General features: G+C 45.8%; 1 protein-coding gene across 5 annotated transcripts in view; it reads right to left on the bottom strand.

Moving 5' to 3' along the window:
- Positions 1-12,092, bottom strand: part of fbxo38 (F-box protein 38) — a 189,429-nt gene that overhangs the window by 38,352 nt on the left and 138,985 nt on the right. For all 5 annotated transcript variants that reach the window (XM_036130053.1, XM_036130054.1, XM_036130055.1 and 2 more), the window contains one exon: positions 5,448-5,614. In XM_036130053.1, the coding sequence (XP_035985946.1) occupies positions 5,448-5,614 (167 nt within the window). The remainder of the gene's footprint in view (positions 1-5,447; positions 5,615-12,092) is intronic.

The following is a 12,092-nucleotide window of genomic DNA, read 5'->3' as shown; positions in this document are numbered from 1 at the left end:
ATCAGATCCGGAAAAGATCAAGGCTGTCATCGAATGGCCGGTGCCTGAAACACGGAAGCAGCTCCAGCGCTTCCTCGGTTTTGCCAACTTTTATCGCCGGTTCATAAGAGGTTACAGCCAGATCGCCGCCCCCCTGCACGCTCTCACATCCACCAAGGTGCCTTTCCGCTGGAGTGCCGACGCCGACTCGGCGTTTAATGACTTGAAGAACAGATTTTCTCAAGCACCTGTCCTCATTCATCCAGATCCTGCGAAGCAGTTTATTGTTGAGATCGATGCCTCTGACACCAGGGTTGGGGCCGTGCTCTCCCAGCATTCCAGCAGGGACCAAAAGATCCATCCGTGCGCCTTTTTTTCACGGCGCTTATCCCCGACAGAGCGCAACTACGACGTGGGAGACCGGGAGCTGCTGGCCATAAAGCTCGCTCTTGAGGAATGGCGTCACTGGCTCGAGGGGTCCGAGCAGCCCGTGGTTATTTGGACGGATCACAAAAATCTCACCTATCTACAGACCGCGAGGCGGCTCAACCCAAGACAGGCCCGTTGGTCCTTATTTTTCTCCAGGTTCAACATCTCCCTCTCCTACCGCCCTGGCTCCAAAAATCAAAAGCCTGATGCCCTCTCTCGCCTGCACGCACCCCAAGACTTCGAAAAAGAGCCGGCCCTCATCTTACCTCCCACCTGCACCGTTGGAGCGATACATTGGCAGATAGAGGATTTAATCCAGCAGGCTCAACAGTCTGACCCTGACCCAGGCAACGGACCCCCTGATCGGACCTATGTTCCCCCTGCTGTTCGTCCCCGAGTATTACAATGGGCCCACACAGAGAAATTCTCCGCCCACCCTGGTGTTCGCCGCACAACCACATTCCTTTCCCGTTACTTCTGGTGGCCATCCATGTCCAGGGATGCCCAAGAATTTGTTCTAGCTTGCCCCGCCTGCGCACAAAATAAACCCTCTAACAGACCACCCGCGGGCCTCCTCCAACCACTCCCCGTCCCGGAACGCCCATGGTCTCACATAGCGTTAGACTTCGTCACCGGCCTGCCGTCATCCCAAGGCATGTCCACCATCCTCACTATAGTGGACAGATTTTCAAAAGCCTGTCATCTGATCCCCCTTCGCAAACTTCCTTCTGCTTTCCAAACGGCCCAGCTTCTGGTTAAGCATGTCTTTCGCCTGCACGGTATACCCCAAGACATCCTGTCCGACCGTGGTCCCCAGTTTATCTCCCGGGTCTGGAGAGAGTTTGCCTCAGCTCTCGGAGCCAGGTATACGCTCTCCTCCGGGTACCACCCCCAAACCAACGGCCAGACAGAGAGGCTGAACCAGGAGCTGGAGTCCGCCCTCCGCTGTTTAACATCTTCCAACCCGGCGGACTGGAGTAAGTACCTCCCCTGGGTTGAATATGCACATAATAGCCACACCTCCTCTGCGACCGGACTCTCCCCTTTTGAAGCCTTTCTTGGCTATCAGCCCCCCTTATTCCCCGCCAGTGTCCGACAGATTGCCGTCTCCTCCGTGCACCAACACATTCACCGCTGCCATGAGTTTTGGAATCAGACCAAGCAGGCCCTTCAAAGAACGGTGGAGCAGAACCGCAGGTTCGCCGATCGGAGGAGGGTCCCAGCCCCTTGCTACCGCCCCGGCCAGTTCGTTTGGCTTTCCACCCAGAACACCTCCATCCAATCCTCTCACCGTAAATTGGCTCCCCGTTATTCTGGCCCGTACGAGATTCAGACCATAATCAGTCCCACGGCCGTCCGTCTGCGCCTTCCCTCACACTCCCGTGTTCACCCCACTTTCCACGTTTCCCAAATCAAACCCGTACGTTCCAGTAACCTGTGCCCTCCAGCCGAACCCCCTCCTCCCGCCCAAGACCACCAGGCGCGTCGGATCCGCAGGGTCGTGGACTCCCGTCGGCGAGGTAGAGGTTTCCAATACCTGGTCGACTGGGAGGGCCGCTGCCCTGAGGATCGGTCTTGGGTACCGGGTTCCTTTGTCTCTGATCCTGCCCTGATCGAGTCCTTTTTGCCGTCCCGTCCTTCCACTTCCTCTGAGTCGCCAGGTGGCGACCGTTGAGGGGGGGGTGGTGTCAGAACTTAGCAGACAGCGCCATGCAGTTCTCTGCTGGCGCTGTCCCCTCTGCTCTCTCCACAGGTGACTGCAGCTGACTGGTGGGCGGGGCGCGCACACCTGCGGCTCGTTCTGCGAGTCAGCGCTGGAGCATAAGAGCAGCGCTCAGACAGCCGGTGGATGCCTGAGTGTTAGCATCAGTGGTATGCTTGTGTGGCCACTGTCTGTCAAACGATTATATGCTCGCATCTAATCAGTGCCTCTTGTCCTCTCAGGTTTCCCGTGCCTTGATCCAGCCGTGGCGCTTATGCACTTGTCTTGCCAGACTTCAGAGGAAAACCAGTCAGTCTTACTCGCCAGATTCCACCGGCTGTCCTCGACCACCTCGGGCGCTGCTCGGACCTCTCCTTGCTCCTTCAGCTCACCGCCGCTCAGTCACCAACCTCCATCAGAGCCGAAAGCGCTAAGTTCCTCCTCCGCTCCACTTCCCCCGGTCCGGTCCCCGAACCTTGTGGTAAGCGCCCCGCCCCTCAGTCCGTTATTTCTCTCACCGCAACCCAGCCTAAACTTGTTTTTCTCCCTAGATCCTCTCACCCCGGCTCCGTTCAGCCTTAAATTCTGTGATCAGCCAGCTCCGCTCCTGTAAATAAAACCTTTAAACTGCTCATTGTTGTCCCAAGTGTCTCTCTGCATGTGGGCCAAATACGTCCGAAACATGACAAAAACATTTAGTCTAAAATATTTAGACTAAAATATTAGTTACTAAGAGTTACTAAGTGATGTTTGAAAAATATTTTTGTCTCTTTTCTTTCCAGCTTCTGGGAGGTGATGTATAATCATCATCATTATCATTATTTTAAGAGCACTTTAACAAAAGGTAAAACAAAGTGCCAAATATCAGATAAGAGATAATGATAATAAAATGCTTGGTTGTTAAAATAGCAACAAGTTTAAATTGTGTATAAGTAGCCTAAAAAGTAAATTGGAATAGGGAATGTGTTGACGTCTGTTAAATTCTTTTTTATTATTATTTCAGTTGACGTCTCCTGTTGACGTGGGTTCAGTTTGACATTGGTGTCTGTTTAGTTCAGTTTGTCTGCAGTTGAAAACAATTGTTTATGAATTTGCTCTAATGACAGCTCAATTTTAAAACTAAGCCCTCTGTCCATGATGTTTCAGTAAAAGTAGCATGTAAAATGGAAATATTTGGATGGATATTTTATGAATAGGCCTTTTTTATGAATGTACTTTGTTAAAAGAAATACAATAAAAAAAACATGTGTTAGGCTATCAGTTGTTTTTGAAACACAGCATTCCAGGAACACAAAAGAAAGATTCATTTGCTGCATTGGGGGGTGGGGGGGGATATCTTTACCTATTTCAAGGGGAGGCTCACATTCAGTGAATTTGAAAACCCCTGCGCTAGCTTTCGGTAACTTCCGATCGCCCTGATGCGCGACTATGGTTTGTTTCAAACATACAGTTTGTTTTGCTTCGCTCCACTATCGTTCGATAGTGCTATGAGCGTTATTGCCGCATTAATATGGAATATTAATGTTGATTTAAAGGTGTTTTGTATGACTTTAGATTAGCCGATTTTAGCAACCGATCCCTACAGCGAACCCTAGCCTCCCGGAGCTGTATTCGCATTAATAAATCGAACGTTCTAAAAGTCTGCTGATGCTTACTGATAAAATCATTCTTTAAAATTTTATTTCATCAAATAATGCTTTGTTTACCTCAGGATTTGCATTGTGAATGGGTTGAAACACATACCAAATGTTGTTCTGAAATCGTTAAAGAACATGGAATGGAGTTAAATTAGCTTAAGTTGAATTTTGGTTCTTTAACTCAGATCTGTAGTGAACCAGGATTCACTGAATTATTCTGATGATGCTGCTGATGATAATCAACCACTATATTTTGTTTTCTGTTTCTTTTGTATGTACATAGTTCCATAGCTTCTTTTTAATCTTCATTTTGCTTAGTAGTTTTAGTTAAGTTTCACTAGCCAGTGCTCGAATCATCTCTTTCAACTATTGTCCTGATATCAGCTTTAGAGCTGATATTCACCGGACAATACCTAACAGACAGTTATTTATTGAACATTAAATAATTTTAAAACAGTGTGTAATTGCACAACAGCACGCTTCCGCTTGTTTGCTCAGGTTGGCAGATCAGTCTTTATTATTCACCTGAAAAAAAAAGAGTGCAAAGAGGTAACCGCACTGTCATTTCACAAAACTCTGGATTCAAGTAGCTTTACATACATATCAGGCAGGCCATTTCACTTTCTGGGTTTAATGTGCTCTTAAAACACAGTTTGAGATGTTAGCTTTTGGAGTTTTTATTGTTTGTTTTTGTGCATCTGCATATTATTTTACATCTTGCTGGCTTTCACTTTTCATTCTATTTTGAATTGCTAGTTTTTACACTGTATAAACACTGAGTTGAGAATATTAGTTTTTAAAAAGGGGAATATATGGTTGTTTTACAAGCAAAATTTCTTAAAAAATTTAAAAATGTTCCCTGACTTTAATAAGAAAATACTGAAGTTGATTATTAAAAGGCACAATCTGATCAGATTCACATCCAGGCAATGCAAAATACTGTTTATCATTAATCTACGGGTTTGTTTATCAATGTAAGTCTACAACCTCCCTGGAGAATGAGGCTGAATTTCATCAAGCCTATATGGTCCGACATTTTCCCCTAAGCTGGAACACTTAAAGTACACAGGGGTTCACGCTGCATCTTTACGCTGCTGATGTTTTCCCTTTTTTCAGCTCCATCCACTTCTACTCTGTTACAGTTTATAACCATTGTCATTATCTTTCACAGCGACATGTTTCTCATCTCAGACAAATCTCCTCTATTGCGCAGGGCGCTCTAGTGCATAATTACGCAAGCCGAAGGCTGAGTTTGAAGTTGTTCTCTGAGCACGTTTTGTTTGTGGTTGGAGCGGACTGAATGATTACTTTCTGCTTCGCTTTTAGCCCACTAATAGTCTTAAAGGTGGAATCCTTTAGGAAATAAAGCACTTTTTATGCATTGCAATAAAAAGTATGTGCGCAGCTTTTCACGCTCTTTACCTCGCTGGTTTCTAAGTGAGGCACAAAGCCTCACTTAGAGGAACATAATGAAGACATGATGAAAATTTTATGTCACTGGCCTCATTAAAAATATTTAAACAGAAAAACTTTGATTTGTTTAATACTTATTTTACTAATGTCTACTGTAAAAAATTGGTAACCGGACTGAAATAGTCACTCTCAAAGCTTCTACAGCTGTAGTAGTAGGGACAAATCCTTTATGTGTATCCAAGACTGAATTAACGTCTTCAATAATTCAGAGATGATTTTTCACCTACCTGATGCATAGGACGCATGTAGATAATGCGGTTTCTCTCTGGAGGCATTCTTAGTATCTGATCTAGAACCTGCTCCATGTCTAGCTTCTTACATTGAGCAAAATCGAATCTATTTACTATGGGTGCCCTTTCGATTCTCAGCTGCTTCAAAACACGACATCTAGTGGCTGTAGAAAGACAAAAGAAAAAAAAGTTTATATGTAGAGATTTAAGAAGACATCTATGAATTCATTTTACATTTAAACATTTTTCATTGCTTGAATGTAAAAAAATACTCTTAAATACTCAAAATCTTGAGTATTTAGGAGTATTTTTTTACAGTGCAAAAAAGTATAATTTTGTCTCTCTAGACACTGCGTGGATATATTCACATTTTGTTTGGGTCATACATATCCATTCAGTTTTTCTATTCCCATATATGTTTTTGAACAATAATGCCCCAGTGGGGGGCGCTGTTGAGCAGGTGATCTAGTAGGACGTGTTTTTTCCAGGCACCTGTCAAACTTCTGATTTTAAGCTTCGTTGTGCTTGGTAGTCTAACAACCTACAACAAATCTACTTTGTGAACACATGTTTAAGGAGAGTATACCAAGTCCAAATGGCAACGCAGCAGCGGAAAAACAAAACATGAAGAGCCGGCTAAGGTGCAACCTAGCATAGCCTCGATGCTAACTATGACTGCCCTGGACTGGAAATGAACGCAAGAAACACTACAAATCCTACTATCGCTCAAAGCTGACTTTGCAGAAGTAATAAAGATAGAAATGAGAAACGCAAGTGCTGACAAATTTAAAGACTTGGAGGCAAAAATGCGGAGGTGCAATATCCGAATAATTGGAGTGCCTGAAGGAAATGACATGAGCAATATAACCACGGTGGCAAGGCTGTTAAAAGGTGTTACAACTGGGTAGAGGTTCTTGTGGACTGCTCACACAGAACCCCGGGGCCTGTGAGGAGGGACAGCAAGCCAAGAGCAATTATCACCTCCACTACTTCCAGGACAACGCAGAGGTGTTGAGTCAGGCACACGCCAGCGGACCCCTGCGATACAATGGGCACCCATTTTTTTGGAAATCCGAGTTTTAAACACAATTGAGAAAATGCTACATGATATTTGAGCAGGCGGAGGCAGGCTCGTGGTCTTTTCACACCCACTTTCCGATTGACAGCCGAAGTTCGGGACCTGGACGAGGAGCAGGCCACCTGGTCCAGATGTCCTTGGCTGGCGGTGGACGCTGGGTCCAGGGTTGGCACTTCTGCTCTCCCCTGGAATATGAGGGGGACTAAGGTATCGAGGGCAGAGTGTGGGGGAGGTAGTAGCTCAGGGTTTGTGGGTATGGGGGGGGGGGGTCTTTTTGGTTACCACGTTTAGTTCATGTTGGCCCCATCTCCGGGTGGGTTGGCCCGTGGGTCGTCTGGTACGTATTGAATAATACTGTGTTAAATAAGTATTAAATAATTTACAGTATTAAACAATACTGTATATTCTTCAGTGATGGTATCAAGGTGTTGGTTATTTGTACCTGTAATACTTTATCGGCTGGTTCTGCTGTTCTTTTTATATCTCTTTGCAGGTGAAGAACCAGACTCAGAGGATATTGTATTGCTGCCTCCCTTTTCTCTCCCTTTTTTCACCTTTTTTCCATTTTAGGCATTTTGTCTCATCTGTTTCTCTCCTTTTTTCCCCTCTTCTACCATTCTAATAAAGCCTATTTAATTTATAAATCAAGCGGAGCACTACGGTGAAAGCAGTAAGACTTAACTTGTGAAAGTAAAATCTGTTGGCCTCTTTTTGGCATTAAGACAATTCTTATTGTCACATTGCCAGACAGGACACACAAAAAAAGACCTAGATTTGATTTATGCTGTACAAGTCCAGAAAAGGCGTAGTGTTCCCTTGCCCGGAAGTGGGTCACCGGGGCCCCACTCTGGAGCCAGGCCTAGAGGTGGGACACGCTGGCCTTTCTTGTTGTGTCTCTGCTCTGTCTTTTCTAACCCCCAGTCGGTCGAGGCAGATGACTGTTCATATTGACCTCGGTTCTGCTGTAGGTTTTCCTTCCCGTTAATGGGGAGTTTTTCTTTCCGCTGTTGCTTCAGTATGAGGGATTGCTGCAAAGCCAAGAACAATGCAGATGACTCTCCCTGTGGCTCTACGCTTCTCCAGGAGTGAATGTTGCTTGTCGGACTTTGATGCAATCAACTGGTTCCCTTATACAAGACATTTTTGACTAATCTGTATAATCTGACCCAATCTGTATAATATGATTGAATTTTACTTTGTAAAGTGCCTTGAGATGACATCCGTCCGTCCGTTTTCTTCCGCTTATCCAGGGCTGGGTCGCGGGGGTAGCAGCTTCAGTAGGGAGGCCCAGACGTCCCTCTCCCCGGCCACTTGGGATGACATGTTTCATGAATTGGCGCTATATAAATAAAATTTAATCAAATACCAACGCTTTAAAGTGGGGGTCTGCTGACCTCGACTCGGGACGTCGTGTGTTGGTTGGCGGAACACTTAAGACCTCCTTAATCCCACCAGCACGTCTTCCATTGAGGAAGCAGAGCCTGAGGACTCCGGGTCGGGTTCTCTCATCTCTGGTGCTGAGGTCACCGAGGTGGTTTAAAAGCTCCTCGGTGGCAAGGCCCCGGGGGTGGATGAGATTTGCTCTGAGTACCTTAAGGCTCTGCATGTCGTAGGGTTGTGTTGGTTACCGCGTGGACATCGGGGGCAGTTCTCCTGGATTGGCAGACTGGGGTGGTGGTCCCCCTACTTAAAAAAGGGGGAATTCACACGCTTAAGCCTCCCTGGTAAGGTCTATTCCGGGGTTATGGAAAGGAGGGTCAGTCAGATAGTTAAAAATCTCGGATTCAGGAAGAGCAGTTGTGGTATTCGTCCTGGCCGTGGAACACTGGATCAGCTCTACACCCTCAGCAGGATCCTGGAGGGGGCATGGGAGTTTGCCCAACCAGTCTACATGTGCTTTGTGAATCTGGAGAAGGCATTTGATCGTGTCCCTCGGGGGGCCCTGTGGGGGGTACTCCGGGAGTATGGAGTACTGGGCCCTTTAATAAGGGCTGTTAGGACTCTGTATGACCGGTGTCGGAGACAGGTCCGCATTGCCGGCATTAAGTCGGACTCGTTTCCAGTTAGAGTTGGACTCCACCATTGTTGCCCTTTCTCAACGATTCTGTTCATAACTTTTATGGACCGAATTTCTAGGCGCAGCCAAGGTGTTGAGGGGATCCGTTGTGGTGGCCTTAGGATTGCATCTCTGCTATTCGCGGATTACGCGGTTCTATTAGCTTCATCAGGATGTGATCTACAGCTCTCACTGGAGCAGTTCACAGCCGAGTGTGAAGCGGCCGGGATGAGGATCAGTGCCTCCAAATCCGAGACCATGGTCTTGAGCCGGAAATGGGTAGAGTGCCTTCTCCGGGTTGGGGAGGATGTGCTGCCCTTAGTGGAGGAGTTTAAGTATCTTGGGGTCTTGTTCACCAATGAGGGGAAGCTGGAGCGGGAGATCGACAGGCTGATTAGTGCTGCGTCTGCTGTGAAAATGGCGCTGTACCAGTCCGTTGTGGTAAAGAGAGAGCTGAGCCAAAAAGCAAAGCTCTTGATTTACCAGTCAATCTACGGTCCTACCCTCATCTATGGCAGGGGTTAAAGTAAAAATAATCAGTTTGACTGAAAATAATTTCCAGTCAGCCCATATATTCCTGGGGCCGTGGACGTCAAGCCACATTAGTTACCTCACGTTACTTATTGTGCAAAGTCAACTTTAACCAAATCTGGTAGTTTTATAATATCCATTGACAATTCCTGTATCTCTCCCACCTTTCAGCTTCAAGCCTTGGCGCCATCCTGCACAGCCTTTTCCATCCTCTCCTTCACATTCCACATTCCACATCCATAACATCACCTGGTTAACTTTCATCTCTGCAGCATCAAGTTCTTGCTTCACACTTTTGCCAAACGGGTTCACAGTCCACTCACCTCTCGACTTTACAACGTCAGCTTCCTTCCCTCCCTGTCCCCCAGAAAACCCTCCATAAACTGCAGCTAGTTCAACAGACATCAACTTGCATCATTACATCATCTACTTCACACCTGTACGTTAATGCCACTGGGCTGCTGTAACTTGTCTGTCTGGCAGGTGTTTTTGGGTTGGATTAAAAATTAGACCATAGATCCACAGGAGGCTTTTTCAGCTGGTTCTGGTGCGTGTCGCTCTCTGAGAATCGCCTTTCTCTTGCTTCACCCAGTTAGAACCCGTTCTCCAGTCCATGTTGCAGCTGCAGTTTTGTTTTATCTTTTTGACATAGTTTCCTTAATAATCTGTAAGCATCAAAATCCTTGTGATTTTATTTAGTGTCCTGGTATGCAGTGGCTCATGAAGTGGACGTTGCTGCATATTGACTGACAGCCGCTCTGCCTGCAGCTCTGCCTTCTTTGTTTCAGAAAAGCTCAGTTCTTTCCTGCCGAATCAGACCCAGTTAAATGTGGGGACATTGTTTCACATTCCGACCCTTCTTCTTCTTAAAAAACAAAAAAAAACAAAAAAAAAAAACGTGTCATGCTAAATTAGCCTGAGCTAGTATGTTACTGTTTGAGTTTTAAATAAAACATATTTTATTGGTTAGTCGCGGCATTTATCAGCTAAATTACTGGAAGCCAGGGAATAAAGGCTGACAGATGATGTGGCCACAGATGGAAATAACTCATTAATTAACTGCAAGGGCAGCGACAGACACGCTTACTGAGGGAAGTGGTTCTCAGCTGTTCATTCCCCTGAACTTTATGACCTGCTGGTTTGCATAAATCCAAAGAAACCCTTTGACCACCACTACTTTCATTCATGCCATCTGTGGTTCTTAAAATACTCTTCCAAAAGTTAAAATGATTGAACATCGATAAACCTCAGACTGGCAGATGTCCGCTTTGCACAGACCCACCCTACTCTCTTATTGGCTAATGTCCCGGCTCTGCCAAATTTCATTGGTTGAGCGCAGCTTCAGTTTAAAACCTTGAATAAAAAGTCTAGATTGAACTTTTTGTGCTCACTTTCAAAATGACGGAAATCTGTCGCAGCGACGGAGAACTTTAACCCATGATCTATGGTCATGACCGAAAGAACGAGATCCCGGATACAAGCGGCCGAAATGAGTTTTCTCCATAGTGTGTCTGGCCTCTCCTTTAGAGATAGGGTGAGGAGCTCAGACATCCGGGAAGGACTCAGAGTAGAGCTGCTGCTCTTCCATGTTGAAAGGAGCCAGTTGAGGTGGCTCGGGCATCTGGTTAGGATGCCTCCAGGACAACTCCCTGGTGAGGTGTTCCGGGCATGTCCCACCGGGACGAGACCCAGGACATGTCGGAGGGACTATGTTTCTCAGCTGGCCTGGGAACGCCTTGGGATTCCCCCGGAGGAGTTGGCCTAAGTGGCTGGGGAGAGGGACGCCTGGGGCTCCCTACTGAAGCTGATACCTCCACGACCTGACCTAGGATAAGCGAAAGAGGATGGATGGAATTCCAGAAAAGGGCCAGACGTATAGCCACAGATCTCACCCACCTACATCACAGAAAGTTTTAGACATCCATGCAAATGGCACAATTCTCTAACTTAAAGATTTTGAATAATTGCACATTTATTTACATCATCCTGTAAACTGACTATCGAGTGACTTATCTTGAGTATCACTTAACTTGGACATTCAACTTGAACATTTGAATTTTTGAAAATCACCATTAACAAACTTTAACTTCTTGAGCATTTGCTGGATACACTCATGCAATTGCACAACAATCTACATAATCTGTAAAGGGAGTGCCGTCTTTTTGACTTGAACATTTTATCGAATACTATGGATGATTTGCACACTCAGCTTCTCAGGAAGCGTTGGTACTAGGGCTGTCAATCAATTAAAAAAAATAATCAAATTAATTACAAAAATAATCAAATTAATTACAATTTAGATTAATTAATTAATCTAAATTAATCGCATATAATTTTTGCTGTGAAAGTATTTCAAATATTTAAATTCAAATGATTCAATGAATAATCAGCATTAGATACATTAAAGTTCAAAAGCTCTTTTATTCAGACGTTTTAACATGTGTCGTTGTGACCATTAGCTTTCACTTTTATTCCGCGTTGGGTTTTTAGTTATGTTTTTGACTTTATTTATTGTTAGTTTTCAGTTTCATCATCCCTTCTCACTCAGCCTTCACTTCACTCCCTCTGCAGTCAGTTGCACCTGTTAGCTATTTACTAATCAATCAGTCAGACACTTTCCACCTGTTAGCTCCCCTATTTAAACCTCCCTCTGTTCTCATTTCCTCACTGGTCCGTCATCATTCAACACACTCTCCATGCCAGTCATCTGTGTGCCTTTGGAACCCTGCCTTCTGTTTCTCGTTTAAGGTTAGTCCTGCTACCTGCCTCTGAAAAGCTGTGGACACTGCTCCCCGCCTCTGTGAAGCTGTGGACACTGCTCCCCGCCTCTGTGAAGCTGTGGACACTGCTCCCCGCCTCTGTGAAGCTGTGGACACTGCTCCCCGCCTCTGTGAAGCTGTGGACACTGCTGCCCGCCTCTGTGAAGCTGTGGACACTGCTGCCCGCCTCTGTGAAGCTGTGGACACTGCTGCCCGCC

The sequence above is a fragment of the Fundulus heteroclitus genome, unplaced genomic scaffold (assembly GCF_011125445.2).
Source record: "Fundulus heteroclitus isolate FHET01 unplaced genomic scaffold, MU-UCD_Fhet_4.1 scaffold_28, whole genome shotgun sequence".
Classification (NCBI taxonomy): Eukaryota; Metazoa; Chordata; class Actinopteri; order Cyprinodontiformes; family Fundulidae; genus Fundulus; species Fundulus heteroclitus.
Note: the sequence above shows the minus strand (reverse complement) of the source record. Positions and strands in the feature narration are given on the sequence as shown.